The sequence below is a fragment of the Neoarius graeffei genome, chromosome 7, assembly GCF_027579695.1.
Source record: "Neoarius graeffei isolate fNeoGra1 chromosome 7, fNeoGra1.pri, whole genome shotgun sequence".
Lineage (NCBI taxonomy): Eukaryota > Metazoa > Chordata > Actinopteri > Siluriformes > Ariidae > Neoarius > Neoarius graeffei.
The window spans coordinates 68,187,345-68,213,314 of NC_083575.1; the positions used below are offsets into that span (position 1 = coordinate 68,187,345).

General features: G+C 42.0%; 1 protein-coding gene across 1 annotated transcript in view; it reads left to right on the forward strand.

The window, feature by feature from the left end:
- Positions 1–25,970, forward strand: part of ldb3a (LIM domain binding 3a) — a 157,591-nt gene that overhangs the window by 80,432 nt on the left and 51,189 nt on the right. The window contains exons 5-9 of the mRNA XM_060924999.1: positions 7,823–7,845; positions 9,234–9,437; positions 14,151–14,314; positions 18,401–18,437; positions 19,055–19,150. Coding sequence (XP_060780982.1) covers positions 7,823–7,845; positions 9,234–9,437; positions 14,151–14,314; positions 18,401–18,437; positions 19,055–19,150 — 524 coding nt within the window. The remainder of the gene's footprint in view (positions 1–7,822; positions 7,846–9,233; positions 9,438–14,150; positions 14,315–18,400; positions 18,438–19,054; positions 19,151–25,970) is intronic.

Here is a 25,970-nt window from a genome sequence, read left to right on the forward strand (position 1 = left end):
GAGACTGGAAAAATACTTTTCATTGTATTTGGTCATTATAATGTAATTTTACGAACAGATTTTTCTGACTTTGTGGCTAATATGAAGTCTCGCGCATAATAGTTTATGCGCATGCGTCCTTACTTCTTCTATTGTTCTCGTGTCTCCGAAGGGACCGTCTTACAGCGCCCCTAGAGGTGTGGCATGTGTATTGCATCGTTTTCAGCAAGCGTTGCGTTGCCATATGGACCTGATATTTTACTGATCGTTGCCCATGTGGACGCGATATTTTTTTAAATAACATCTCGTTGCCGTTGTCGTGTGGATGTAGCCTTTGTTGAGCAGTTCTCGACATGGATCGCTACAGTTGTGGAATAGGGCTATTTACTGCATTTTTATTGTTTACTATTTACTGTTTGATCTCAAACACATTAAGAAGGCAAGAAATTGCACTAATTAACTTTTGACGAGGCACAGCTGTTAATTGAAAAGCATTCCAGGTGACCACCTCATGAAGCTGGTTAAGATAATGCCAGTAGTGTGCAAAGTGTCAAGGTAAACGCTGGGTACTTTGAAGAATCTAAAATATGAAATTTTTTAACACTTTTTTTTTAAACCACATAGTTCCATATGTTATTTTATAGTTTTGATGTCTTCAGTAGGGCAGCACAGTGGTGTAGTGGTTACCGCTGTCGCCTCACAGCAAGAAGGTCCGGGTTCGATCCCCGTGGCCGGCGAGGGCCTTTCTGTGTGGAGTTTGCATGTTGTCCGCGTGGGTTTCCTCCGGGTGCTCCGGTTTTCCCCACAGTCCAAAGACATGCAGGTTAGGTTAACTGGTGACTCTAAATTGACCGTAGGTGTGAGTGTGAATGGTTGTCTGTGTCTGTGTGTCAGCCTTGTGATGACCTGGCGACTTGTCCAAGGTGTACCCTGCCTTTTGCCCGTAGTCAGCTGGGATAGGCTCCAGCTTGCCTGCGACCCTGTAGAACAGGATAAAACGGCTAGAGATAATGAGATGAAATGAGATGTCTTCAGTATTGTTCTATAATGTACAAAATAGTCAAAATACATAACCTATGAATGAGTAGGTGTGTCTAATCTTTTTTTTTAAGATTTTTTTTGGGCTTTTTTCACCTTTATTACTGGATAGGACAGTGTAGAGACAGGAAATGAGCGGGAGAGAGAGACGGGGAGGGATCGGGAAATGACCTCGGGCCGGAATTGAACCTGGGTCCCCGGATTTATGGTAAGGCGCCTTATCCACCTGAGCCACGACGCCCCCAGGTGTGTCCAATCTTTTGACTGGTACTGTAGATACATCTCATTTTTTTAACTATCTTGGAATTCTATTATTATGGTTCAGTTGTATTTATTGATCATTTTATCCATGAAAAACATTTGGGATGCAAACTTTTGGACTTTGACTGTACATACTATACTCTATATCAGTGATTCCCAACCACTGTGCCGTGGCACATTAGTGTGCCGTGAGAGATCATCAGGTGTACCATGGGAAATTATCCAATTTCACTTAATTGTTCCAAAAATAATTATTTATTTACTGCAAATAATTTGTCTTCGTTCGTCTATGCCAGCGATGTATAGTGACAGGCAGAACAATTAAATACTCTTCCACTAGATGGCAGCAAGTAGCTAATTAACCTGTGTATCTACCTGTTGCCATTCAAACAATAGAATTAGTAATGCTTCGGGTGTGACAGCGGTGATAGCGATGGATAAATATTTGAAAAGAAAAAGTACACAATCCAAACTGGGTCCTGGAGAAAATTCTGACCCAGATGAAGGCCCTAGTATGAGTAGAGGTCAGAAGAAAGCAAAAAAGGTGATTTTCCACAACCTATCTATGCAAGCTGGGCTTTTCAAGCGTGACTGCTATAAAAACTAAAAAAGGAGAGTGACTCAGAGCTGTTGAGGAAGATCTTCGTGTGTGTCTTTCTTCAATTCCTGCGAGTATATCAGTTTTGTGTTCAACTAAACAGGCCCAGGTTTCACACTAAGTAAATTGTGAGTAAATTGAGACTAGATGATCATTAGATTTCATTATATATATACTTTTTGTGACATTTTTGTTTGGTGGTGTGCTGTGGGATTTTTCGAATGTAAAATATGTGCTGTGGCTCAAGAAAGGTTGGGAAACACTGCTTTATATGATCAAAAGTTTGTGGACACCTGATCATCACATCCATGTATGAACCTTCTCCATATTGTTGTTCCAAAGTTGGAAGCACACAGTTGTATTGTATTGTCTTTGTATGCTGTAGCATTAAGGCTTCCCTTCACTGGAAATAAGAGGCCCAAACATGTTCCAGAATGACAGTGCCTCTGTCCACAAAGTGAGCTCCATGAACACATGAATTGCTGAGGTTTGTGTGGAGGAGCCTGAGTGGTCTGCACAGAGCCCTGATCTCAACCCCACTGAACTCTTTAGGGATGAACTGGAATGCCAGCTGTGCTCCAGGCCTCCTCACCCAACATCAGTGCCTGAACTCACGAATGCCTTTGTTGCTGAATGAGCACAAATTCCCATACCCACACTCCAAAATCCAGTGGAAAGCCTTTCCAGAGGAGTGGAAGTTACGTATTATAACAGCAAAGGGGCGATTAAGTTTAGAATGCGATGTTCAAAGAGCACATATGGTTGTGATGGTCAGGTGTCCACAAACTTTTGGCTATACAGTGGGGCAAAAAAGTATTTAGTCAGTCACCAATTGTGCAAGTTCTCCCACTTAAAAAGATGAGAGAGGCCTGTAATTTTCATCATAGGTATACCTCAACCATGAGAGACAGAATGAGAAAAAAAATCCAGAAAATCACATTGTCTGATTTTTAAAGAGTTTATTTGCAAATTGTGGTAGAAAATAAGTATTTGGTCAATAACAAAAGTTAATCTCAATACTTTGTTATATACCCTTTGTTGGCAATGACAGAGGTCAAACGTTTTCTGTAAGTCTTCACAAGGTTTTCACACACTGTTGCTGGTATTTTGGCCCATTCCTCCATGCAGATCTCCTCTAGAGCAGTGATGTTTTGGGGCTGTCGCTGGGCAACACGGACTTTCAACTCCCTCCAAAGATTTTCTATGGGGTTGAGATCTGGAGACTGGCTAGGCCACTCCAGGACCTTGAAATGCTTCTTACGAAGCCACTCCTTCATTGCCCGGGCGGTGTGTTTGGGATCATTGTCATGCTGAAAGACCCAGCCACGTTTCATCTTCAATGCCCTTGCTGATGGAAGGAGGTTTTCACTCAAAATCTCACAATACATGGCCCCATTCATTCTTTCCTTTACACGGATCAGTCGTCCTGGTCCCTTTGCAGAAAAACAGCCCCAAAGCATGATGTTTCCACCCCCATGCTTCACAGTAGGTACGGTGTTCTTTGGATGCAACTCAGCATTCTTTCTCCTCCAAACATGACAAGTTGAGTTTTTACCAGAAAGTTCTATTTTGGTTTCATCTGACCATATGACATTCTCCCAATCCTCTTCTGGATCATCCAAATGCTCTCTAGCAAACTTCAGACGGGCCTGGACATGTACTGGCTTAAGCAGGGGGACACGTCTGGCACTGCAGGATTTGAGTCCCTGGCGGCGTAGTGTGTTACTGATGGTAGCCTTTGTTACTTTGTTCCCAGCTCTCTGCAGGTCATTCACTAGGTCCCCCGTGTGGTTCTGGGATTTTTGCTCACCGTTCTTGTGATCATTTTGACCCCACGGGGTGAGATCTTGCATGGAGCCCCAGATCGAGGGAGATTATCAGTGGTCTTGTATGTCTTCCATTTTCTAATAATTGCTCCCACAGTTGATTTCTTCACACCAAGCTGCTTACCTATTGCAGATTCAGTCTTCCCAGCCTGGTGCAGGTCTACAATTTTGTTTCTGGTGTCCTTTGACAGCTCTTTGGTCTTGGCCATAGTGGAGTTTGGAGTGTGACTGTTTGAGGTTGTGGACAGGTGTCTTTTATACTGATAACGAGTTCAAACAGGTGCCATTAATATAGGTAACGAGTGGAGGACAGAGGAGCCTCTTAAAGAAGAAGTTACAGGTCTGTGAGAGCCAGAAATCTTGCTTGTTTGTAGGTGACCAAATACTTATTTTACCGAGGAATTTACCAATTAATTCATTGAAAATCTACAATGTGATTTCCTGGATTCTTTCCCCCCATTCTGTCTCTCATAGTTGAAGTGTACCTATGATGAAAATTACAGGCCTCTCTCATCTTTTTAAGTGGGAGAACTTGCACAATTGGTGGCTGACTAAATACTTTTTTGCCCCACTGTATAGTGTAGCATAAACAGACACTAAATGTAGCACAAATATCATTTTACTTTCAAGTACCATATAAATGTCAGTGTTTCTGTGTGGTAATGAGGATTCTGTTCTATAAAAGCTCTGAGATCTGCCATTTATGTTTCAGTCAGTTTAAAGAGATCAGTGCAGAGAGTGAGAGAGCGAGTGAGAGAGCACCTGTTACATCTCTATCTATAAAAGGCCATGGATTGTCAAGGTTCAGGTGTCTGTCACACCAATATATCTTCCTTCCCTCTCAAAACTCAACTCCTCTAGAGTTCACCCTGTAAGCAATGAATAATGTGTAATCAGAAGAGTTCGCTGTGCGAGTTATTCTTTTGGTGTTAAGAGGGGTTTTTTAGGATGAAAAAATGTGTTTGCAGCTCATTATAACTCAAGGAGACCATTACCGGGTTTTACTTCATAACAAAATAGTGTTGCTAATTGTGTGAATTGCACAACGCTTCTTTTTACCTTTGTAGCATGTTGGCAGCTTTGGTTGATTAATTTTCCCCATTTGACCCTAAGTGTATGAACATATCTCACCCTATGATTGTCTACAATTTTATTCCACATTTTCTCATGATTTCCTTGACTGATTCCTTGAACAAATTCTGTTCATTCATCATCAACATCATGATTTTGAGAAACAGAACATTTTTATTTTTATTTTTTTACAAATTCAGTAAATAAAAACTTTATACAAAACGTCCAACAAAATCATTTCTGCTCAGAATGTAAACAAACCGGCGAAATGACAGTAGCAATTTGTGAAAAATGCGATAATACTGATTCTTGAAAAATAAAAAAAGATGCGTTCTTACCATCAAATACTTTTATTCCATATTCTATTGGGGTTTTTTAATCCCCCTCTGGCCGAAAGGCCCGAAGGGGGATTATGTTGTGGCGATTTCCGTCCCAGGAAGGGTACTCACCTCTGAAATCAACTCCTCTCACAGTTTTTGGAGGAATTTCACGAAACTTGACAAAATCCTTTGTTATATATCGGTAATACGCGTATTGTAATTTTGTTAAATTCAGTCACATTTTACTAGAGTTACAGCCCTTGATTAACAAAATTATACTTTGACAATTTCATGAGAGTGTATTTTCCTTCTGACATCAACTTCTCTCACAATTTTTGGAGGAATTTCATGATACGTGACAAAAGGCATTGTTATATGTCGGTAATACGCATATTGTTTGTTTGTTTGTTTTTTTGTTCAATTCGGTCGTATTTTACCAGAGTTGTGGCCTTTGATTACCAACCTTGTACATTCACAATTTCATGAAGGTGTGTTTGCCTTCTGACATCAACTCCTCTCACAATTTTTGGACAAATTTCTCGACACTTCGCAAAAGGCCTTGTTATATGACAGTAATACGCATATTGCAATTTAATTTTGTTTGTGAAAATTTTCCCAGAGTTTTGACCCTTGATTAAATAACTTGTACTTTTGACAATTTCATGAGAGTGTACGTTCTTCTGAAATCAACTCCTCTCACAATTTATGGAGGAATTTCACCAAACTTGGCAAAAGGCTTTGTTATATGACAGTCATACGCATATTGAAATTTTGTTTAATTTGGGCGAATTTTACCAGAGTTATGCCCTTGATTATTAACAAACTTGTACTTTGGCAATTTCATCAAGGTGTGCTTGCTTTCTGAAATCAACTTCCCTCACAATTTTTATCCCCCGCTGGCCGAAAGGCCTGAAGGGGGATTATGTCGTGGCGATGTCCATCCATCCCGGGAAGGGTGTTCACCTTCTGAAATCAACTCCTCTCACAGCTTTTGGAGAAATTTCATGAAACTTGACAGGATTCTTTGTTATATGTCATTAATACGCATATTGCAGGGTTTTTTCTAGAAAAATTTAGTATGAGGGCGCTCACCATGGCGAGGGCGCGAAGGGGGGGGGATGGTGCCGGTTGTTCCCCCCCGCCGTGCAAAGCCTTTGAAAAATGCTCCAATGGGACATTCTGAGTATCTGAGAGGGAAATTGTAACAAATTGTCTGTCAACATTGAAAAAGAAAGAAGTAATCTTCTTCTGCCCCGGACAGTCTTTGGCTTTCTTCCGTTTCGTGCCGTGGGATGACATCTTTAAATGCCCAAGTGCCAACAAAAACGACTCGCGAACTACTTCTGTCAAAAGCTCCCGCGCCGGTGGGTGAAAGGTCATTCAGTCTCGAGAAATCTCGCTCTACAAGTCAGCTGACCTTGTATGGAACCCATGTCAAATCTCGCGAGAGCAGCCGTGACAAGTAAACAACTAAACATGGCGCCTCAGTCTGGAAAACGCCAATTCGGATTGTTTTTGCACCGTCTGGCGGTGTATCTACTATGATTGGAATATTTTTGGAGTAATTTTAACGTATTTGATGATCAGACACATTGTCACGTAGTGTTGCTGGGATGTTTTCACGGAGTCGGTAAGGGGGCACGCGCCGAGAGTAACGCTACGTTCACACTGCAAGGCTTAATGCTCAATTCCGATTTTTTTGTGAAATCCGATTTTTTTGTGAGGTCGTTCACATTAACAAATATATGCGACTTGTATGTGATCCTCAGTATGAACGAAAAGCGACCTAAAAGTGTTCCGCATGCGCATTGCAGGATACGACGACGTCACACGCAGTGAGCATGGCCAGTGTTTACGGAAGTAAAACCGCCCGGTTGCGGTATGACCCATCCAATCTAGCTTGAATAGCTGTATCCCCCCCAAATGGAAATCAGCTCCCTAACCTCTGCGTCCTTCCATTGAGAAGATTCAGAACCTTCACAGCCCGAAGCGTCCCTCGCATTGATGTCATGCGCCATGTTGTTGTAACTTTTTTTGAGAGACCCGCCGCCTACTTCAGCACAGAATAGTGACGTTTGTGGCTTGTTGATGACGTGTAAGTCGGATGAATGCGACCTGGCGGTTCAGACTGAAGTCGCATATGAAAAGAGCGGATAGGAATCGGAATTAGGACTACATATCCAAACGACCTGGGTCGGATTTGAAAAAATCGGATCTGTGTCGTTCATATTGTCAATAAAAGCTCGGATACAGGTCACATATGGGCGAAAAGATCGGATTTGAGTCACTTCAGCCTGCAGTGTGAACGTAGCCTAAGAGGGCGCAGCGCCCCTGTTCCCCCGTTTAGACGAAAGCCTGTATTGCAATTTCGTTCAATTCAGTCGCATTTTGCCAGAGTTATGGCATAGTTGCTAGCAGGGGATACTGTGCTGTCAGAGCACTCTTGTTTTTGTATTTTTTGGGGGTTTTGTTTTCAAGTAGAGGTTTTTATTTCGTCCTCGGTTGGTTCAGCAACATGCTCTGCCATTTTGTTTTTCTCTACTCACGAGCTGATAGCCTAGTAGTAGAGTAGCCAATCAGAGCGCATGATTGCTCATATCCAGTGAATGTGGATAGAATAAAGTGTACTATATTGTGAAGAAGGAACAAATTCAGACAGCCTCAGACTGTGACTCACTTAACAGATGTTTTTTTTTCTTTCCTTGTTCTCTTTATTCTTGCAACCACAGGTTATTTCCAACATGCCTGTCAAGTTAGTACCATGCCACTGAGTGCTGTAGTGCTGTGTTGTTTATGTGCATGTCTGTGGTGTGTTTAGGTCCTTGTTTTTTTGTTTTATTTTTTGCAGTCCAGCATTCTGTATATTGTCAGTTGAAATATGCCTACCTGAGTCTGTGAATCTGTGATTAATCTTGCTTTGCAGAGTTAAGAAAGCCGAATTTGTCTGGCACATATGCTTCATGTATACATCAGTGTATGGCGCTGTGCTGTGCTGTGTTGTGCTCAGGAATGGCAGGACTGCAGAATGGATAGACTACTGATCTCTGTAGCTGCATGTTTTTCATATTCAGAGCTTACATTTGGATTATTGGTTGTAGGTAGCATGATGACAGCATAGAACTGATAGTGTTGTGACGAGTAGAATTGTAAGACTAGAATTGATGGTTGGTAGCTGATGTGTGAATGACATTTTTATTCTGGTATTTAAAGGAGCTAAATTCTATGCATTGGAATGCTTATTTTGACATGGTTTGCATTGTTGTAGGTTGCGTTAACCGAGATGCATTAATCATCTTACCTCATTGCGTCAATTCTAAAGTTTGGGGAGACATACACTACCATTCAAAAGTTTGGGGTCACCCAGACAATTTTGTGTTTTCCATGAAAAGTCACACTTTTATTTACCACCATAAGTTGTAAAATGAATAGAAAATATAGTCGAGACATTTTTCTGGCCATTTTGAGCATTTAATCGACCCCACAAATGTGATGCTCCAGAAACTCAATCTGCTCAAAGGAAGATCAGTTTTATAGCTTCTCTAAAGAGCTCAACTGTTTTCAGCTGTGCTAACATGATTGTACAAGGGTTTTCTAATCATCCATTAGCCTTCTGAGGCAATGAGCAAACACATTGTACCATTAGAACACTGGAGTGAGAGTTGCTGGAAATGGGCCTCTATACACCTATGGAGATATTGCACCAAAAACCAGACATTTGCAGCTAGAATAGTCATTTACCACATTAGCAATGTATAGAGTGGATTTCTGATTAGTTTAAAGTGATCTTCATTGAAAAGAATAGTGCTTTTCTTTCAAAAATAAGGACATTTCAAAGTGACCCCAAACTTTTGAACGGTAGTGTATCTAAAACATTGACATATCTAAAAGACACGATTGATTTTGTATTAAGAACAACTAAAACAAAAAATAACGAGTAATCAGATTGCTCATTCACAAATTTGCTCTGTAGCTCCTTTAAAGCCTCCTTTTCTGCAAAGGAACTTTTTATGCTCTCTTTCCTGCATGTCTTACCTTCTAGCCATCACTACAACATGTCTCTCCTCCCTTGCTCCCACTTCATTCCCTTTTCCTCTCTCTTTTTCACCATTTCATCACATCCAACTAACTCCACCACCACAGCAACGAGTACGTGCCCAATTTCAACCCCACTGCCCTGAAGGACACGGCTCTTTCCACCAACAAGCCAATTGAGGTGAAGGGGCCGGGAGGCAAGGCCACCATCATCCACGCCCAGTACAACACTCCGATTAGCATGTACTCTCAAGACGCCATCATGGACGCAATCGCTGGCCAGTCTCAGGCCAGAGGGGCAGAACTGGCCGGGTAAGACCAAACGCACCGCCTTGCCTTTCTCTTGTCTTTCCTCTCCTGCTTGCATGAGCCATCCTCCCCTTTGTGCTGGTCACATAGCTGTGCTTGCTTCAGCTACTGCTTTGCGCTCTAGATTTCCATCAAGATGGCCAATTATCTTTCTCTTACACCCATTCTTTTCACTTGATGATGTATTTCTGGTACATGCAGAGGAATGCTGAATAGTTTTCGTAAGACTTCATGTTGCTTTGAGTGTGTTAGTGGGATACACCAGCCATATGTGACGTCTCCAGTCACATGCATTCATTGTGTGTTGTTACATATACTCGAAGTGTTTTTGCGGATATTGGCTTTTATTATTTAGCTAGCTGTATGATTGTATGTACACTTCCAGTCAAAATTTGGGACACAACAGATATTTAATGGTTGAAATTTATTTCTAAGACAAATGCATACAGTTTCGTCCATGTTTAGTGCCCATATGTAAACTTATTTGTGAATCATCGTGTATTTTTAATAGTAATTTCTTCTTAAAATGTAAATGTTTCCCCCAGAAGTAGTTTTTATTTAGAGAAGCACTGAGGAACTGCTTATTTGGGAACTTTTCTGAAACTCCTTCATGAAGCTAGTATAGAAGATGCCAAAAGTATACAGTAGTTTTTTTTTTTCTTGGTCAGTGTAATTCCATACGTGCTGTTTCATAGTGTTAATTATTGTTATTCTGAAATATGTAGTAGAAAATACCAAATATGAAGAAAACCCTTTCATAAGCAAATGTGTCCAAATTTTTTTTTTACTGATAGTATAGAGTCATTGGTTTCATTTTAAATCCTATAGATAGCATGGACTTGATGAGCTGTGCAGTTAGTGGAAGTGAGATCACACAAAATCACATAGAATCTAGTAAGCAGGATTAAAATGAGAATGAGCTTAACATGTCTCATTGATTATCATGACAATTTATTCATTAATGACTTTCACTTGGATGGGCATAATCAGCTTTACACCAGAGTTCTGGTCTTGTTGGGTGTATGAATTCTGTAATACTGTATGTTATACATATTGCAGCTCCATTGTTACACTCTTAATAAAAACATATGGCCCTTTATCATATGGCCCATACGGACCCACGTGCGGCCTATAATAAAACCATTGGGAAAAGTCAAGCGACTGGGCAGATACGGATTTTTGAATCCAGTCCGGAAAAAGCCGTATGCGGCCCCGGACCCGTTTCCCTCGCTTCCGCCGTTTTCATTTTGCTCTGAATTGTTACTTTGAAAAATGAGCGACACAGCTGAGCACAGTGAAAGTGAATTTCATTACCAGATGACTTATCAGACACCAACCTAATTGAACAAACTGAAATTGTCAAAGAAAATGAAAAAAGGTACTTTCAAGCGAAGAAATTCACTTGTTTATACAAGGACAACAACAAGAAAACGCTGTATAAAAAACTAAAGCCTCGGTCACAACCGGCCGTACGTGCTCCTACGGCCGGTCTACATGCAAAAAACGCAAGAAACGCACGGAGGGCGCGCGTGAAATGCACGGAGGGTGCGCGTGTGACGTGCTGATTTTCGAGCCGTAGACTGGCTGCAGACCGGCCGCAGAGGTTCTTTGTCATGTCAAACAAACTCTACGGGCGCTTACGTTTTTTTTCAGGTTGCAAGACAAACTTATGGCCAACGTGCGTCTTTCTCCACGAACAAAAAAAAACGCAGCGATTTGGGAAACGCCAAAAATCGCACGGCCAAAAAATCGTACGTCCGGTTGTGACCTAGGCTTAAGCACGACATGAACATTTTCAAAAGATTTCTTGCTGAAGTTAAGGAGGAAAGAGACATAAGTCATCCCCTCTAAGGAGCTCGACAGCTTCCTGCGTAGTTTCTATATACAAGCGAAGAGAAAAGGAACTTTAGACGACGAACCTGACACTTTGTCTTCCTTTTCGCAAAGTATTCAACGCTATCTTGACAACAACAGTAAGATAAATGTCCTGAAAGAAGAAGACTTTAAAAAGTCCAGGGAAGTCCTGAAGTCAAAAAAGGTCATATGATAAAATCAAAGTCTACTTTATTGTCAATATGTACAGGACATACAGAAGATTGAAATTGCGTTACTCTCAAACCCATGATGCAGCATTAAACATTAAATAAACACTAAGTTTAAAATATAGGACTAATACACACTAATCGTAAAGATTATTATGATATATATATATACAAGTCCCTGATATTGACATCAGAATGCTTATTGACTGAGTTAGGTTGGGCCAGATGGGAAAATATTTGGCTCTTGGTCATTTATACGGACCAAGTGCAGCGACTTTGAGCCACGTATTTTCCTCCCACTTAGTCAGTAAGTACATATTATGTAAAACCCTAGAACAGAACCTTTTAATTATTAATGTTGAAACTCCTCTGTTGTGGAGACCTACCTTGAACCTTTAAGGGTTTCACAATCAAATGGGGTTCCAAGTACAAAGTTAAGAACCCTTACCTGTTCAAAGAACCCACAAGGAACACTTTTTCTTTCTAAGGCCCCGGTCACACCGCCCGAACTTTGCTGGAGCGTTCCTTGAACGGTAGGGAGGGGGGGCCGAATTTCGACAACGCTCGTCACCGCACACAAAATGGGAAAAAAATCGAAAACACGGGCGTTGGCTTAGCGGTGCACCGCTGAAGCCGGCGTTGCTTTAGCGTTGGTTTAGTGGTAGCGAGCGTTGGTTTAGCGGTGACGCGAGCGTTGGTATAGCGGCGTTCTGCGCATGCGGGCTTTGGCTCGGCGGGGGTATAAAGTTGATTTAGCACCAATCATAGCAAGTCTCTCAGCATCCATGGTGACACAGTTTTACTGTAACTTTGAGCAAATTCGATATAGATGAGGTCTGAACTCAACGGCAGCTCGATTCCAAATGAGCTCCTGGTCCATTTCTCCCCGTATTTATAGCCAAATTCTGGTCCTGCTCCGACACCTCTATACCAACGCCAAACCAAAGTTCATCGCCGCCATGGATAGCTGCTTCAACGCCCGACACCGTTCCAGCAACCCCGTGTCCGCTCGTAAAACGCTTACAACCGCTCCACCGAAGTTTGTGCAACGTTTAATCGCCGCCCGGGCAACGCTGGCGAAGCAGCGGTGGTCCAGCATTCAAGATTTCTGCGTTGACCTAGCGGACCCAAGCGTCCACGAACTTGCGTCTAGCGGTGCCAAACTTTGACTGGGCGTTGGTGGAGCGGGGGTGAACTTTGCCGGGGCGGAAAATTGCCCCCTCCTCACCGCTTGCAATATTTTGTGCAGCTCAAAACTTTCGGAGCGGTAGGAGGGCCCCTCGAGAAACATCAGCGGTGGCCGAGCATATACGGCGTTGCTTTAATGGGGGCCAACTTTTGTTAAACGGTGGTGAACGGTTACGAACGGTGATGAATTTTTTTCACCACTCCAGGAACGCTCCAGCAAAGTTCGGGCGGTGTGACCGGGGCCTAAGATTGTATGCATGTGGTATGTTAGGTACTTGCTGAGAGAATACTGAAGGTGTTTCTGTTGCAAGGCTCACAGAACATATTCATAAAGCTCTGTCTGATAGGTCAGTTATATGTCCATCTCATTGCATACTCTGCCCCTCCTCACTCATGTCCATCCATGGCTCCACCCTCTCTCTGTGCCCCTCTGCTGCCCCTCTGTGCCCCTCTGCTGCCTTGGCTGGGTGACATTTCCCAGCAGTGAGGCTTTCTCTGGCTCTCCCCTTTCGTAAGTAGCTCAATTCCTCTATTCGTTTTTCACTTCACTCATTCATTCTCCCACAGCGCATTCTCTCTCTCTCTCTCTCTCTCTCTCTCTCTCTCTCTATCTTTTCATCATGCAACTCCTCTCTACACCCGGCCAATCTTTTCACTTCTTTCCTTCTCTTATACCCTTAAGAGGTACGAGTTTGAATTATGCACTTGATGTTCATGAGCTCATGCTCAATTTGCTCATTTTGCAAATTACCACCCACTAGTTAGCTCTCCTCGACCAACCAGGGAGGTTGAAGGCTTGCACATGTTTCCTCCATGTTACACTGCTGCTCACGCAAAGACCCCACCATCGTGCATAGCCAACTTTGCCAGTTTTTGACTCCTGGCTGTGGATGTTGCGTTCAGGATTCGATGATAAGGTGAACACTTTTCTGTTGCAATCCCGTTAGAATATTAAAGGAGGGTCTGTTGAAATGGGCTTTGGTCACTTGGTAATTTGGTTCGATGATTTTTAATGATTTTATTCACTTATTTGTCAAACACTAAATGCGGGAACCACAATATCACTGCTATATTGTCATCCTTCTGGGCAAGAGATTGATATGAGCTGAATGTTTGCACTAGTAGTGATGCACTAGACAAGCTTCTGCTGTTTAGAAAGCAATCTTGTCTCATGCCTTTCCACTTAACTTTGTCAGCTTATGCTAGAGAGTGCTGCCTTTTTCCCTGTGTACCTTAGTAAATAAAAAAAAAAAATTCACAAATTATGAAAGCACAGCAGAAAAACCAAGTAGCTTTACCTTTGTTAGCACTATGACAACTACTAATACTCATTTGTATACGTTTCAATTGGGAAATTTTTTTTAATGAATATCACAAAAGGACCTTTTTGCAGTTAACCCAGTCACGCAGTACACTCACATAAACCTCGGGCCGTGGCGGCCGAGGAGTGTGTGCTTTACGGTTACGGCTCTCTCTGTGGTTGCAGTAGTCTGCCTGTTAAAGAGCGTGTTATAGACAGTGCTTCCCCAGTGTATCAGGCTGTGAATTCCAGCGGAGAAGTGCTGGAGCCTGCTGAGTGGGCACGGAGAGCTGCCCACATGCAGTCCAAGTCCTTCCGCCACCTCGCCCACGTCACCGGCACTGAATACAGTGAGTGTACCCTCCACACACGCCATTTAACCTTCACGTTCTGTTTACATCAATAAACTATGAACTATCATGATTAAAGGTGGAACAGTATACATAAATAATGGAGGGTTTCAGTGATTCATTAGTGTTACATTGAGTATGTGGGAGTAAAAAAAAAAAAGCTGTGTATTTTCTGCAATGCCAAATATTGTCCAATGTGAGTCCAGTGTGTAAAGATGTGTCAACAGTTTAAATGACATAATTTTATGCATATTTAATTTGGTCTCTGGGATAAGCAGTGTCTCTGATTACATTGCAATTTCATTTGATCTCTTTCATGCAAAAAAGTGATGATACAATCAAGTAATTCATAATTTTATATTCATGTACTTAAAGTGACACAGGTCGATGTATTAAAAAGTTGAATAGTACCCTGTGGAGCTAGAATAACCCCTAGGTACTCGAATCGCACGCTGTATTGCCTGCTGCCTTGGGTACGGAAACGGCTGAAGTTTGTGCTCATTATAATATTATAATGAGCGAGGTCGCAACAAACATGGCGGAACTGGCAGCCTCCAACACAGAAGCGAGTGCTCGAGAGCCTTCAAGCTCACAGGTGCATTTAGATTTGGAGTATTTCAATTCTAACCTGTATAAAAGTTGATGTTCCTCAAAGTACAAACTCTTTTGTCACTCACTTGTCCAGCAGCATCTTGGCAAAGTTGGCATCAGATACCGCATTTGTTTTTGCTTTTTTGGCCCTCCATCAGGAAAACCGGCCCGCAATATTTACTCTGCTTGTCTGCCGTGGTTTTTCCTCTCTCTTTTCTGGTGTGTTTTGCCTCTGACAGTGTCAGATACTTCCTTAAAATCATTGGGTTTTTTTTTTTGTCTCGATTTAGGGGTCTGCGTTCGATCTGGGCAATCCGCCATGTTTGCTGTGGCTCCACGGTCGTGACCTCTAACCCGCGCATGACCTCACGTGACTTTTCTGAACTGACTGCCGAGCGGTTTGTAAACAGACTGACGTGGTTAGGACGCCCCGCATTTGGAAATAACGTGTATTGAAACAAGATGATACATCCCAGCTATGGGGATGGGTATCAGCTCAAACAATTCAGAAAGGGGAGTGGATTAAATGATTCCTGAACCAGTACATCGACCTGTGTCACTTTAATATTCTCCTTGAATATGATTTTGTCGAAGTGCTAGATGTGATACTGCTCCTCACTTGTATTGATATCACACAATACAAATAGAAAGCCAGAATTATTCATAAGAGAGACACATGACTTTTTTTGGTAAACTCCGCGGTATGTGGGCGACTGTCTCAGTAGAGTAGTTACATTTAAGATTTGAATGCTAATAAGCACAATTTTGGTATCAACTCTTCACTATCCACGCTTAAAATACAACACATTGAATTTACTGCTGCTTTGTTTTATATTGGAAAAAGTCTCATTAACTGCCTTGAAAGTGCCAGAATGAGTTTTGGGATAAAATTCAATAGAAAGGGTTTGGCCAATATTATATCAAATTATGTAACCGAGCATGAAGGTTAAGTCTTTTAAGTAAATAACAACAACAAACAGTTTCTCTAAGTACAAGCCCAATTCCAACAAAGTTGGGACGCTGTGTAAACCATAAATACAAACTGAATGCAATAAATTGCAAATCATGGAAACCCTATAGTTCATGGAAAATAGTACAAAGACAACATATCAAATGTTGAAACTGAGAAATTTTATTATTTTTTGAAAAATATGTGCTAATTTTGAATTTGATGTCATCAGCAGGTTTCAAAAAAGTTGGGACAGGAGCATGTTTATTAATCAAATCAAGTTTATTTGTATAGCGCTTTTAACAATAAACATTGTCGCAAAGCAGCTTTACAGAATTTGAACGACTTAAAACATGAGCTAATTTTATCCCTAATCTATCCCCAATGAGTACGCCTGTGGCGACGGTGGCAAGGAAAAACTCCCTCAGACGACATGAGGAAGAAACCTCGAGAGGAACCAGACTCAAAAGGGAACCCATCCTCATTTGGGCAACAACAGACAGCCTGACTATAATATTAACAGTTTTAACAGGTATAACCCTCAACTGTCCTCATGGGGCCGTCCTTCACAGGAGAGGTGCGATAAAACTCCGACTAGACACAGGGCACCAGGATGGATCAAGCAGGTCCGAGGGGCAGAAGAGGCCAGCATCTCAATCCCAGGATCAACATGTAACTCAGAGGGACAGATTGGGGGGAGGAGACTGTTACCACTGTGTTGTATCACCTCTACTTTTAATAACGCTCTGTAAATGTTTGGGAACTGAGGAGACCAATCGCTGTAATTTTGAAAAAGAAATGTTGTCCCATTCTTGCCTGATATACAATTTCAGTTGTTCAACAGTTTAGGGTCTCCTTTGTCGTATTTCGCGCTTCATAATGCACCGAATGTTTTAAACGGGAGACAGGTCTGGATTGCAGGCAGGCCAGTTTAGCACCCGGACTCTTTTACTACAGAGCCATGCAGTTAATATGTGCAGAAAGTGGTTTGGCATTGTCTTGCTGAAAGAAGGAAGGCCTTTCCTGAAAAAGATTTTGTCTGGAGGACAGCATATTGCTCTGAAACGTGTATATATCATTCAGCATTAATGATGCCTTCCCAGATGGACAAACTACCCATGTCATGTGCACTAATGCAATCTCATACCATCACAGATGCTGGCTTTTGAACTGTGCACTGATGATAAGCTGGATGGTCCCTCTCCTCTTTAGCCTGGAGGACGCGTTGTCCATGATTTCTAAAAAGAATTTCTACTTTTGATTCGTCAGACCTCAGGACAATTTTCCACTTTGCCTCAGTCCATCATAAGAGAGTTCGGGCCCAGAGAAGGTGGCGGTGTTTCTGCATATATGGTTTTAACTTGCATTTGTGGATGCAGTAATGAACTGTTTTTTCACAGACGATGGTTTTCTGAAGTGTTCCTGAGCCCATACGGTGATTTCCACCACAGACACGTGTCTGCTTTTAATGCAGTGTCTCCTGAGGGCCTGAAGATCACAGGCATCCAATGTCAGTCTCTTGCATACAGAGATTCCTCCAGATTCTCTGAGTCTTTTAATGATGTTATGTACCAAAGATGATGTGATCCCAAATTCTTTGCAATTTTACATTGAGGAATGTTATTCTTAAATTGTTGCACTGTTTGCCCACACAGTCTTTCACAGAGCGTTGAACCCCTCCCCATCTTTACTTCTGAGAGACTCCGCCTCTCTGGGATGCTCTTTTTATACCCAGTCATGTTATTGACCTGTTGCCAATTCTCATCTCATCTCATTATCTCTAGCCGCTTTATCCTTCTACAGGGTCGCAGGCAAGCTGGAGCCTATCCCAGCTGACTACGGGCGAAAGGCGGGGTACACCCTGGACAAGTCGTCAGGTCATCACAGGGCTGACACATAGACACAGACAACCATTCACACTCACATTCACACCTACGGTCAATTTAGAGTCACCAGTTAACCTAACCTGCATGTCTTTGGACTGTGGAGGAAACCGGAGCACCCGGAGGAAACCCACGCGGACACGGGGAGAACATGCAAACTCCGCACAGAAAGGCCCTCGCCGGCCCCGGGGCTCGAACCCAGGACCTTCTTGCTGTGAGGCGACAGCGCTAACCACTACACCACCGTGCCGCCCTGTTGCCAATTAACCAAATTATTATTATTTTTTTTTTTAGCATTACACAACTTTTTCAGTCTTTTATTGCCCCGTCCCAGCTTTTTTTTTGAAATGTGTTGCTGACATCAAATTCAAAATGAGTATATATTTTTCAAAAAAACAATAAAATTTCTCAGTTTCAACGTTTATGTTGTCTTTGTACTATTTTCAATGAAATACAGGGTTTCCATTATTTGCAAATCTTCGCATTCTGTTGTTTTTTTTTTAAATTTTTTACACAGTGTCCCAACTTTTTTGGAATTGGGGTTGTAACTTATGAAATGCTTCACTGAAATGCTGGACATTATTACAAAGCTTATCATGGTGAAGGATTACTGGTCTCTAATATTCTTCTATCTTTTCTTCTTGCTCTTTTTTTCTTCTGCAGTGCAAGACCCAGACGAGGAAGCTCTTGCAAGAGCGAGGTAGGCAGCTAGCAGCAGCACCTGGTGGCCAAAGACATTGTATTATTATTATTATTATTATTATTATTATTAACATGTTGAGATAAAACTCGATTCGAAACATAACGGACTGACCTGCACCAACGTAGCCTGACCCCTCTCTGTGCTGAACTTTAACGTTATTTAAACAAACATCATCTCATATTCCACCCACACCTGTTTTATGATTCTCACAGGTTTGCACTGTATGACTTAAGGGTTCTTTGTGAGTTCCTCTTAAGGAACTCTTAAAGAAGCGTAGAAATATACAGCATAGTATGAGAAAGGGGTCCAAACCAGAATCATTTTAGTAAGCTAAGAACCTTTATCTGTACAAAGAAGCATTTGAAGAACCCTTTTTGTAGTGTTTGTGTCATTCTGCATAATTTAAAGTCATACAATCTCACGTGTAAATATGGCCTTGGATAGCAGTGTTCCTATTTAAGGACAAATGTTACAGGAAGTACAGTGTATTTAAACACTCACTGGTCCTTGACAGTGATCTTGGAGTGGAGGTCATCATCTCTAACTCACTTCTTTCTCCCTTCTCTTGTCTCTCTCTTTCTGTCTTTTCCTCTATACCTCTGTTCATGTCACAGGGAAATATTTGAGTCAGGAGCTAAAGGCCCTCGTTTTGCGAAACTGAAAAACTGGCACAATGGCCTGTCTGCCCAAATCCTTAACTTAGCTCACTAAAGAGCTCAGGACAGACAGCAGTAGTCAGATAATGTCATGGAAAGTAGACAGGCAAAGCATGTTAGAGAGAAGGTCTGAGAGAGAAGACAAAGTTGGTTCATTCAGCACAGGACAGATTTAATATTCACGCTGTATTCTCTCACTATGCTGTGGCTGGATTGTAGAAGGTTTTATGGAATGTCTTGGCCATTGTCTAATGTTGCCTCATGCTGTCTGTGTATCTGAGTCTATGATTATCAGAAAATAAACGCTGTTGGACTGTTAACTGAATAGTTTTGGGCAAGTTTCTTGGCATTTTTTTGTTTGTTTTGAATTTGCTTGTTAGATTGTTGAAATAGGAACTGTTAAAATCTGCAAAAAAGATCTGGATTATAAATAAAAAGGAACATATGATTCGGTGATTTCTGCAATACGAGTTGATTATTGATGAGGGGTCGCACCAACAAAACATCCATTTCTCAAAAGATGGATATGAACCACATAGCTATTTATAGACCCTTTTCACTCACGTGACCTTCGTAAACGCGACCGCCATTTTGGACATGAAGAAATAACGGTTTATGGCACAGACCCTTTCGGTTCTCGCTCATCTAGCTGCTACAATGACTGCTTAGACTGCAACAATAATACCTAACACACATTTAAGTATCCGTCGTAAAGACGTGAAACTCGTCGAGGGACGAGTGTGTTCATTGATAAGCTAACAATCTAAAAGTAGACATACCATCACACTGCCCTGGCGCTGTGTACAGTTTACCTTCTATGGTTTGTGCACTCACTATTTGCCATTACTTTCTCCAACCCAGTGTTCGAACTATGCAGATATTTTCGGGGGGTCCCTTTTTTTCCCTTGGGGGAGTGCTTGCACTTGCGCTTGCCTCAGAGCGCGGATCTCCAAACACATGAGAAGCCTATCTTACGCACATATCACGCGGACTCCACACCTCCACACACGCATCGCGTCTGAAGTCATAACTCATCAGGGGAAATCGTGTCCGCATTGGCATGTTCAAAAAACAACCTCGCGTCAACAATGATACCACACGCAAGAAAAAAAAAAAAACAGTCAGGCTACTCAACACATCTGATCCACAGCAGCACCAAAGCATCACTGGAAATCATGTCAACAACCAATCTTCCATTTCAACACGCGTCAACAAACAAATGGCACCCCAAACATGAATGAATCGGTCAGGCTACCGATTCCAAACCCACAGCAGACGAATAATTAAATGCATCTTACCTTAAAGCAGAATCGACCACACAGGAAGTCTGTTGGCACACTTCCTTTCTACTAGTTTGTGTCCCCAACCTGGCAGCAGCAGTCGTTGTCATATCGGTTTATTTTATCTTTGATATAACACAACACTTTGGATATGCAAACGCTTCCCGTTACACACGATTGCTATGTCAATAAACATCATTTTGCCAATATTTTAGAGACCATCCATCTTCTCCGTCGGTCAGCATCTGTCGGGATCCGATAAAATGATAAATCTTGCCTTGCGTGTTGATGGTTACTACATCCAGGTGCACAACAATATAATGGCATGATGGAAGTCTTGCTGAAAGTAAAAACTTTCTTTGATGGCTATATTCCTTTCGATGCTTCGCCGTCGTTCCTCGTTGTTGGCTGTGGTAGACTACTGGTAGTTCATGTCCAAAATGGCGGCCGCGTTTGTCGTGACGTCACGTGAAAAGGGTCCATAGAGATTATTAGGGTCTGTGTCTGTGTGTTTTTTTTTTTTCATATGTGAATGTAATTTTCACTTAAATAGTAGATTGGTAGTCGTGTGTTAGTCTAGTATGTTGTAATTGGGTTTGAGAAAAATTTTCTGCAAGGTTTCGCTCTTTGTTTACTGAATAATTTATCATTCAGAGAGTTTATGGTGAGAGCAGATATCTAGTGCTCAGAGCATGCAGTGATCACGTGATCTTCAGCTTCCAGTTCTTTCTTGCAGATCTTAAATAGAAGTTCATAAAAATACATGATGCTAGGCAGAGCTATTAAAAGCCTTAGACATATCTGTTTCTTCCTTTACTTAGGAATATAAACGGAGCCACTGAACCGTTCTACATTTGCTGTTCTGAGAGTTTACAGTTGAGTGCAAAGGTTTGCATCCCCTCAGAGCAAAATGACGATGACTCACAGATGTTCCCTCGGTATCACACATAATAAACGTGATCAAATGGTGTATTAAAATATTAGCAGTGGGCAGTTGTGTGCTGAGCTGATGGGGAAGTCCTCAGTCTCAAACATAAAGGATTAAAGAAAGAAGAAAAAGAAAGCGCAAATTGTGAAATTTCCTCTCTGCATTTAACCCATCTGAAGCAGTGAACGCACACACACACGTGAGCAATGAGTGTACACACACATACCCAGAGCAGTGGGCAGCCATGCTAACAGTTGGGAGTTAGGTGCCTCGCTCAAGGGCACCTCAGCCCAAGGCCGTCCCATATTAACCTAACCGCATGTCTTTGGACTGTGAGGGAATCCGGAGCACCCGGAGGAAACCCACGCAGACATGGGGAGAACATGCAAACTCCACACAGAAAGGCCCTCGCCGGCCACTGGGTTCGAACCCAGAACCTTCTTGCTGTGAGGCGACCGTGCTAACCACTACACCACCGTGCCGCCCGGTGGTGTAGTGGATTATGGTCTTGTTTCAATGTTATGCCAAAAAACAAAACGACGAGCTTTTTTTTCTTACGCACCATTTTCCAGCAATGTTCAACGTCTCATTAATGAGAAATCCAACATGGAAGTAGTGGACACAGCAAACATTGGACTGAAAGCTCCAGAATGTGATGCTGCAGCTACATGAAGCAGTTGTGCTGAGTTATGGCAGAGGCTTGGCTCGGCTCGACTAGCTAGCAGTCTACAAGATGATGAGCATTGAGTGGTGTTGATTGCGGAATTAGCATGAAAGTTTCAGCTTTGAAAGGTGATCTGTTTTGAGCGGAGTGTATAGAGGCCTTTCACTGACGTCACAGATTTTTGTTTATCGTGCGGCGTCTGCCGTATTGCTGGGCAGACAAGGAAACATACCTGCGATAGTTAGTAACGAAAATCAAGATGACTGCAGTCAGTACAATCTCTTTGAAATGATTAAAAATTTAGATTATACCAGCAGATTGCATTACATTGAAAAGCTGAAACACGCAGGCATCACAGATCCATGTAATTTACCCATAAGCGTATTTATTTATTCTTCCCATTGCTCTGGGTGTGTGTGCGCTCATTGCTCACGTGTGTCTGTGTGTTCACTGCTTCAGATGGGTTAAATGCAGAGGAGGAATTTTGCTGTGCTTGAGTGTACATGTGACAAAAAGAAAGGCTTCTTCTTAATTTACCCACAAATGTATTTATTCCACTTGAAAAGTGTACAGCAAAAACACTACCGGAGTTGGGATACTACGACATCCTGAACTTTTTAGTATTTGGGACTTCTAAATATACCGGAGATGCTAAAGGCTTACAAAAGTAAGCCGACCAATATTTTGAGGCAGGTTTTGTGCATGCTGGAATGTTATGGGAAATTCCCGATAAAGAAAAATACCTTATTATGACAAAAGTAAGCTCAAACTTGGACTTCTAATAGTAATAAACAAGCCAGGGCTTAAATCTAGCATAGTTTATGGTGTTTAGCCTTGTCTACATCATCAGTACATAAACATGCTGCTAGTCTCGCCAAGCATTAGGTCTAATAAATGTTCAAAATCGAGTGTAGCGTAGTTCTGGCAAGCCACAAAGTTGAGCTCAGCCCTCAATCCCAGCTACATCAGCTGACTGCAGCTGATCTCAAGCCAGCCCACATCAGCTGTCAGCCCAGCTGATTTCCTTCTATGCATTCTACTGGCAAATCTCTCATAGAGTACCTTATTTAAGCTGCTTTAACCTGCCTATGGTACCTTTGCTGCTTCCTTTGCAAGCCATTTTGCAACCCACACCCACCCCAACTACTCCACGGGCGATTGCTCTAAGACAACGAGGGAGGATCAGCCTCCTCTAAAAATGACGAACATTGTGTAGGATGAATTGTGCTAGGCTTATGTTATAGCCGACCTTATAACATTGCTATTTCAGATCCAGAATCATAGAAATATGTGCTCAACCCAACTACAGTGCGAAATCATTCCGTTATAACTTTCCCCAGTTCGCCTAATGTGTGCGTGAGTTTTTCCCCCTCGTGACAGCACGATGCAGCCCAGCCTCAGTGGACTTCAATGGCATTTGGGAGCTATGCGCTTTTCAATATCAAAATGCAAGACGATTATTGGACAAATACTGCGAAAACGCCCGCCCACGGAGTCTCACGGACTCCCAGCCTCAGTGGACTTCAGTGGCATTTGGGAGCTATGCGCTTTTCAATCTCAAAATGCAAGACGGTTATTGGACAAATACTGCGAAAATGCCCGCCTACGGACTCCCAGCCTCACAGTGGGAGGGACATGGCAGTTTCCGTGATTGACAGCTCGTTTCAAATATAGACAGGCAGCGGTGAATCTCAGTTCAGTCCCATGTGGATTCGCAAGTGTTGTGGTGTATTGTAAGAGCTCAGCTTACATTTTTATTTCATTCATTACATACGGTTTCTACCAGCTTTTTTAGTTTGTATATATTTTCATTGTAAATAAAGTGTAAATATAGTGTTGTCAAGTTTGCTATCTTAGTTCCAGAAATTTCGTTTATTTGAGTGACTGAACTTGAACTTGAGGGGGCTAGTCAGCTAGCAAGAAAGCTGCGCACGGATGCCAAGCATTGCTGATTTAATTTTGGCGAAGCCATTTGCCAGTCTTCCTTTCGAGGAAAAAATTAAAATTAAAGAGCAGGGTAGACCAACGCCTCAAATTGACTTGGTGAAAAAGGTCGGGAATAATACTTGTTCCTTTCAGCTCTCCTGGTACGAGAAAGTGAATTGGCTAACAGCAAGTGACCCACATCAACAACAGTAAATAGGTTACTTTAGTAATATGTCATGGATGGACCAAAAATATAGAATCTATTTAAAATGTTTATGCTGAGTATATTATATTGGAATATATATTTCTCTGGATATGAATTAAACACAGCTACAATTTGGAAAACATTTTTAAACAAAAACACAGCCGAGAACATTTCACACTACAGACCTGGATTAAAAGTGAAGGGTTATCAAAATTGTCAATAAAACATTTCTCAGTCAAAATAAGTAAAATATAGGGAAAGTGTCATTGAATGAAATGTGTGGCACCCAGCTCAATGTTTGGCTCCCCAAGGTCAGTGCTTGTGCCTATTCCAGAACACTCTGCTGTTACTGCTGAGGTTCCTGACAAAGAGCTGCTTTCAATAATGATCAATTTTTAAACAACATGCCGCATGCCACAATTTTAAAATATAAAATGTTAAAATATACCCCCCCCCAACATCATGTATATTGGACAGTAGGCTAATGGGCCAAAAGAACCTGTTATTTCACAGTTTGTGACCCTGCCAACAATCAGCCAGATCAGAGGCAAAATTGATGTGTTTTTTCTTTTAAAATCTGGAAATATCGTAACCGACCAGCCTCCCCTGTTTGAAAGACTACCAGTCGCCACTGAACTACTCCCATTTCATGGTGTGTGACTTTAATCAATGTCATTTCCGTTTCATTGATGCTGGCTCACAACCCAGTCCAAGCCACCTTCTTCCATTGCTCCATGGTCCAGTTCTGATACTCACATACCTATTGCAGGCACTTTCCTTGTTGGACAGGAATCAGCATGAGCGTCCTGACCAGTCTGCAGCTACTCAGCCCATACAAAGCAAGCTGTGACGTGTTGTGCATTCTAACACCTATCATAGCCAGCATTAACTTTTTTAGCAGTTGTGGTTCACTGATTGTCCTTCCTTGGACCACTTTCTGGTAGATGATAATCACTGCATACCGGGAACACCTTCATGACCTATAATTTTGGAGATGTATTGACCCAGTCATCTAACCATTGCATTTGGCCCTTGTCAAAGAGGCTAAGATCCCTAATCCATGCATTTTTGTTGCTGCCGCCCTCCCTGCTTTAGCCGTTCCATGCAGGCACATGGAAGGGCAGGGAGGTGCTCTCCCTGCCTCAAGGCTTTCCATGTAGGCACATGGAAGGGCAGGGAGGTCCCATATTCTGACCTTAATCGATGCCATCTCTGTTGTCATTGATGTCTGCTTTGTTCTGTACCCTATGGGGGGGTTTGCTGCTGCCCTCCTTGCTCCAAGGCTTTCCATGTATGCATGTGGAAGGGTGGGGAAGTCCCAGAACAGAGCCATCCACCAAATACAACTTTTTGCAAATATTACAATGTAAATAATGTTCCTTGACGAAAGTGGTTCTGACAGAAATAAAATATATCGCATCTAATAAAATATGTCGTGACCATACAACCTGTCAAAAGCTTTACTATCGAGACCAAAGTTCTGTCCATGTTACGCCAACTTACGGACTTGTTGACTGTTAACTTGAGTAGCCGAGGCTAGATCTAGATTGATGGGATTTTTTTTTTTTTAACTGAATGGCCTTGAGCTAAAAAAAAAAAAAGTGTTGGGAGAAATAACAGGTGCACAGAGCTTTCATACTAACCTGATGTAAAATGGTCTCCACACACACAGAAATGCTTTGTTGGCATCCAGTCTTCCTGTTTAACTGCAGCTCGCCATTCTTCTCGTTTTTCTGAGTTCTTCGGGAAGCGGTGAAAAGTTAAACCACGCTTATCTCCACGTCTGTTATTACATCCAAAAGCACTACAGGTCTCCGGCATTGTTCTTTTAGGTGTAACTTCTACAAGTTTATCTGTAGATAATTTCTGAA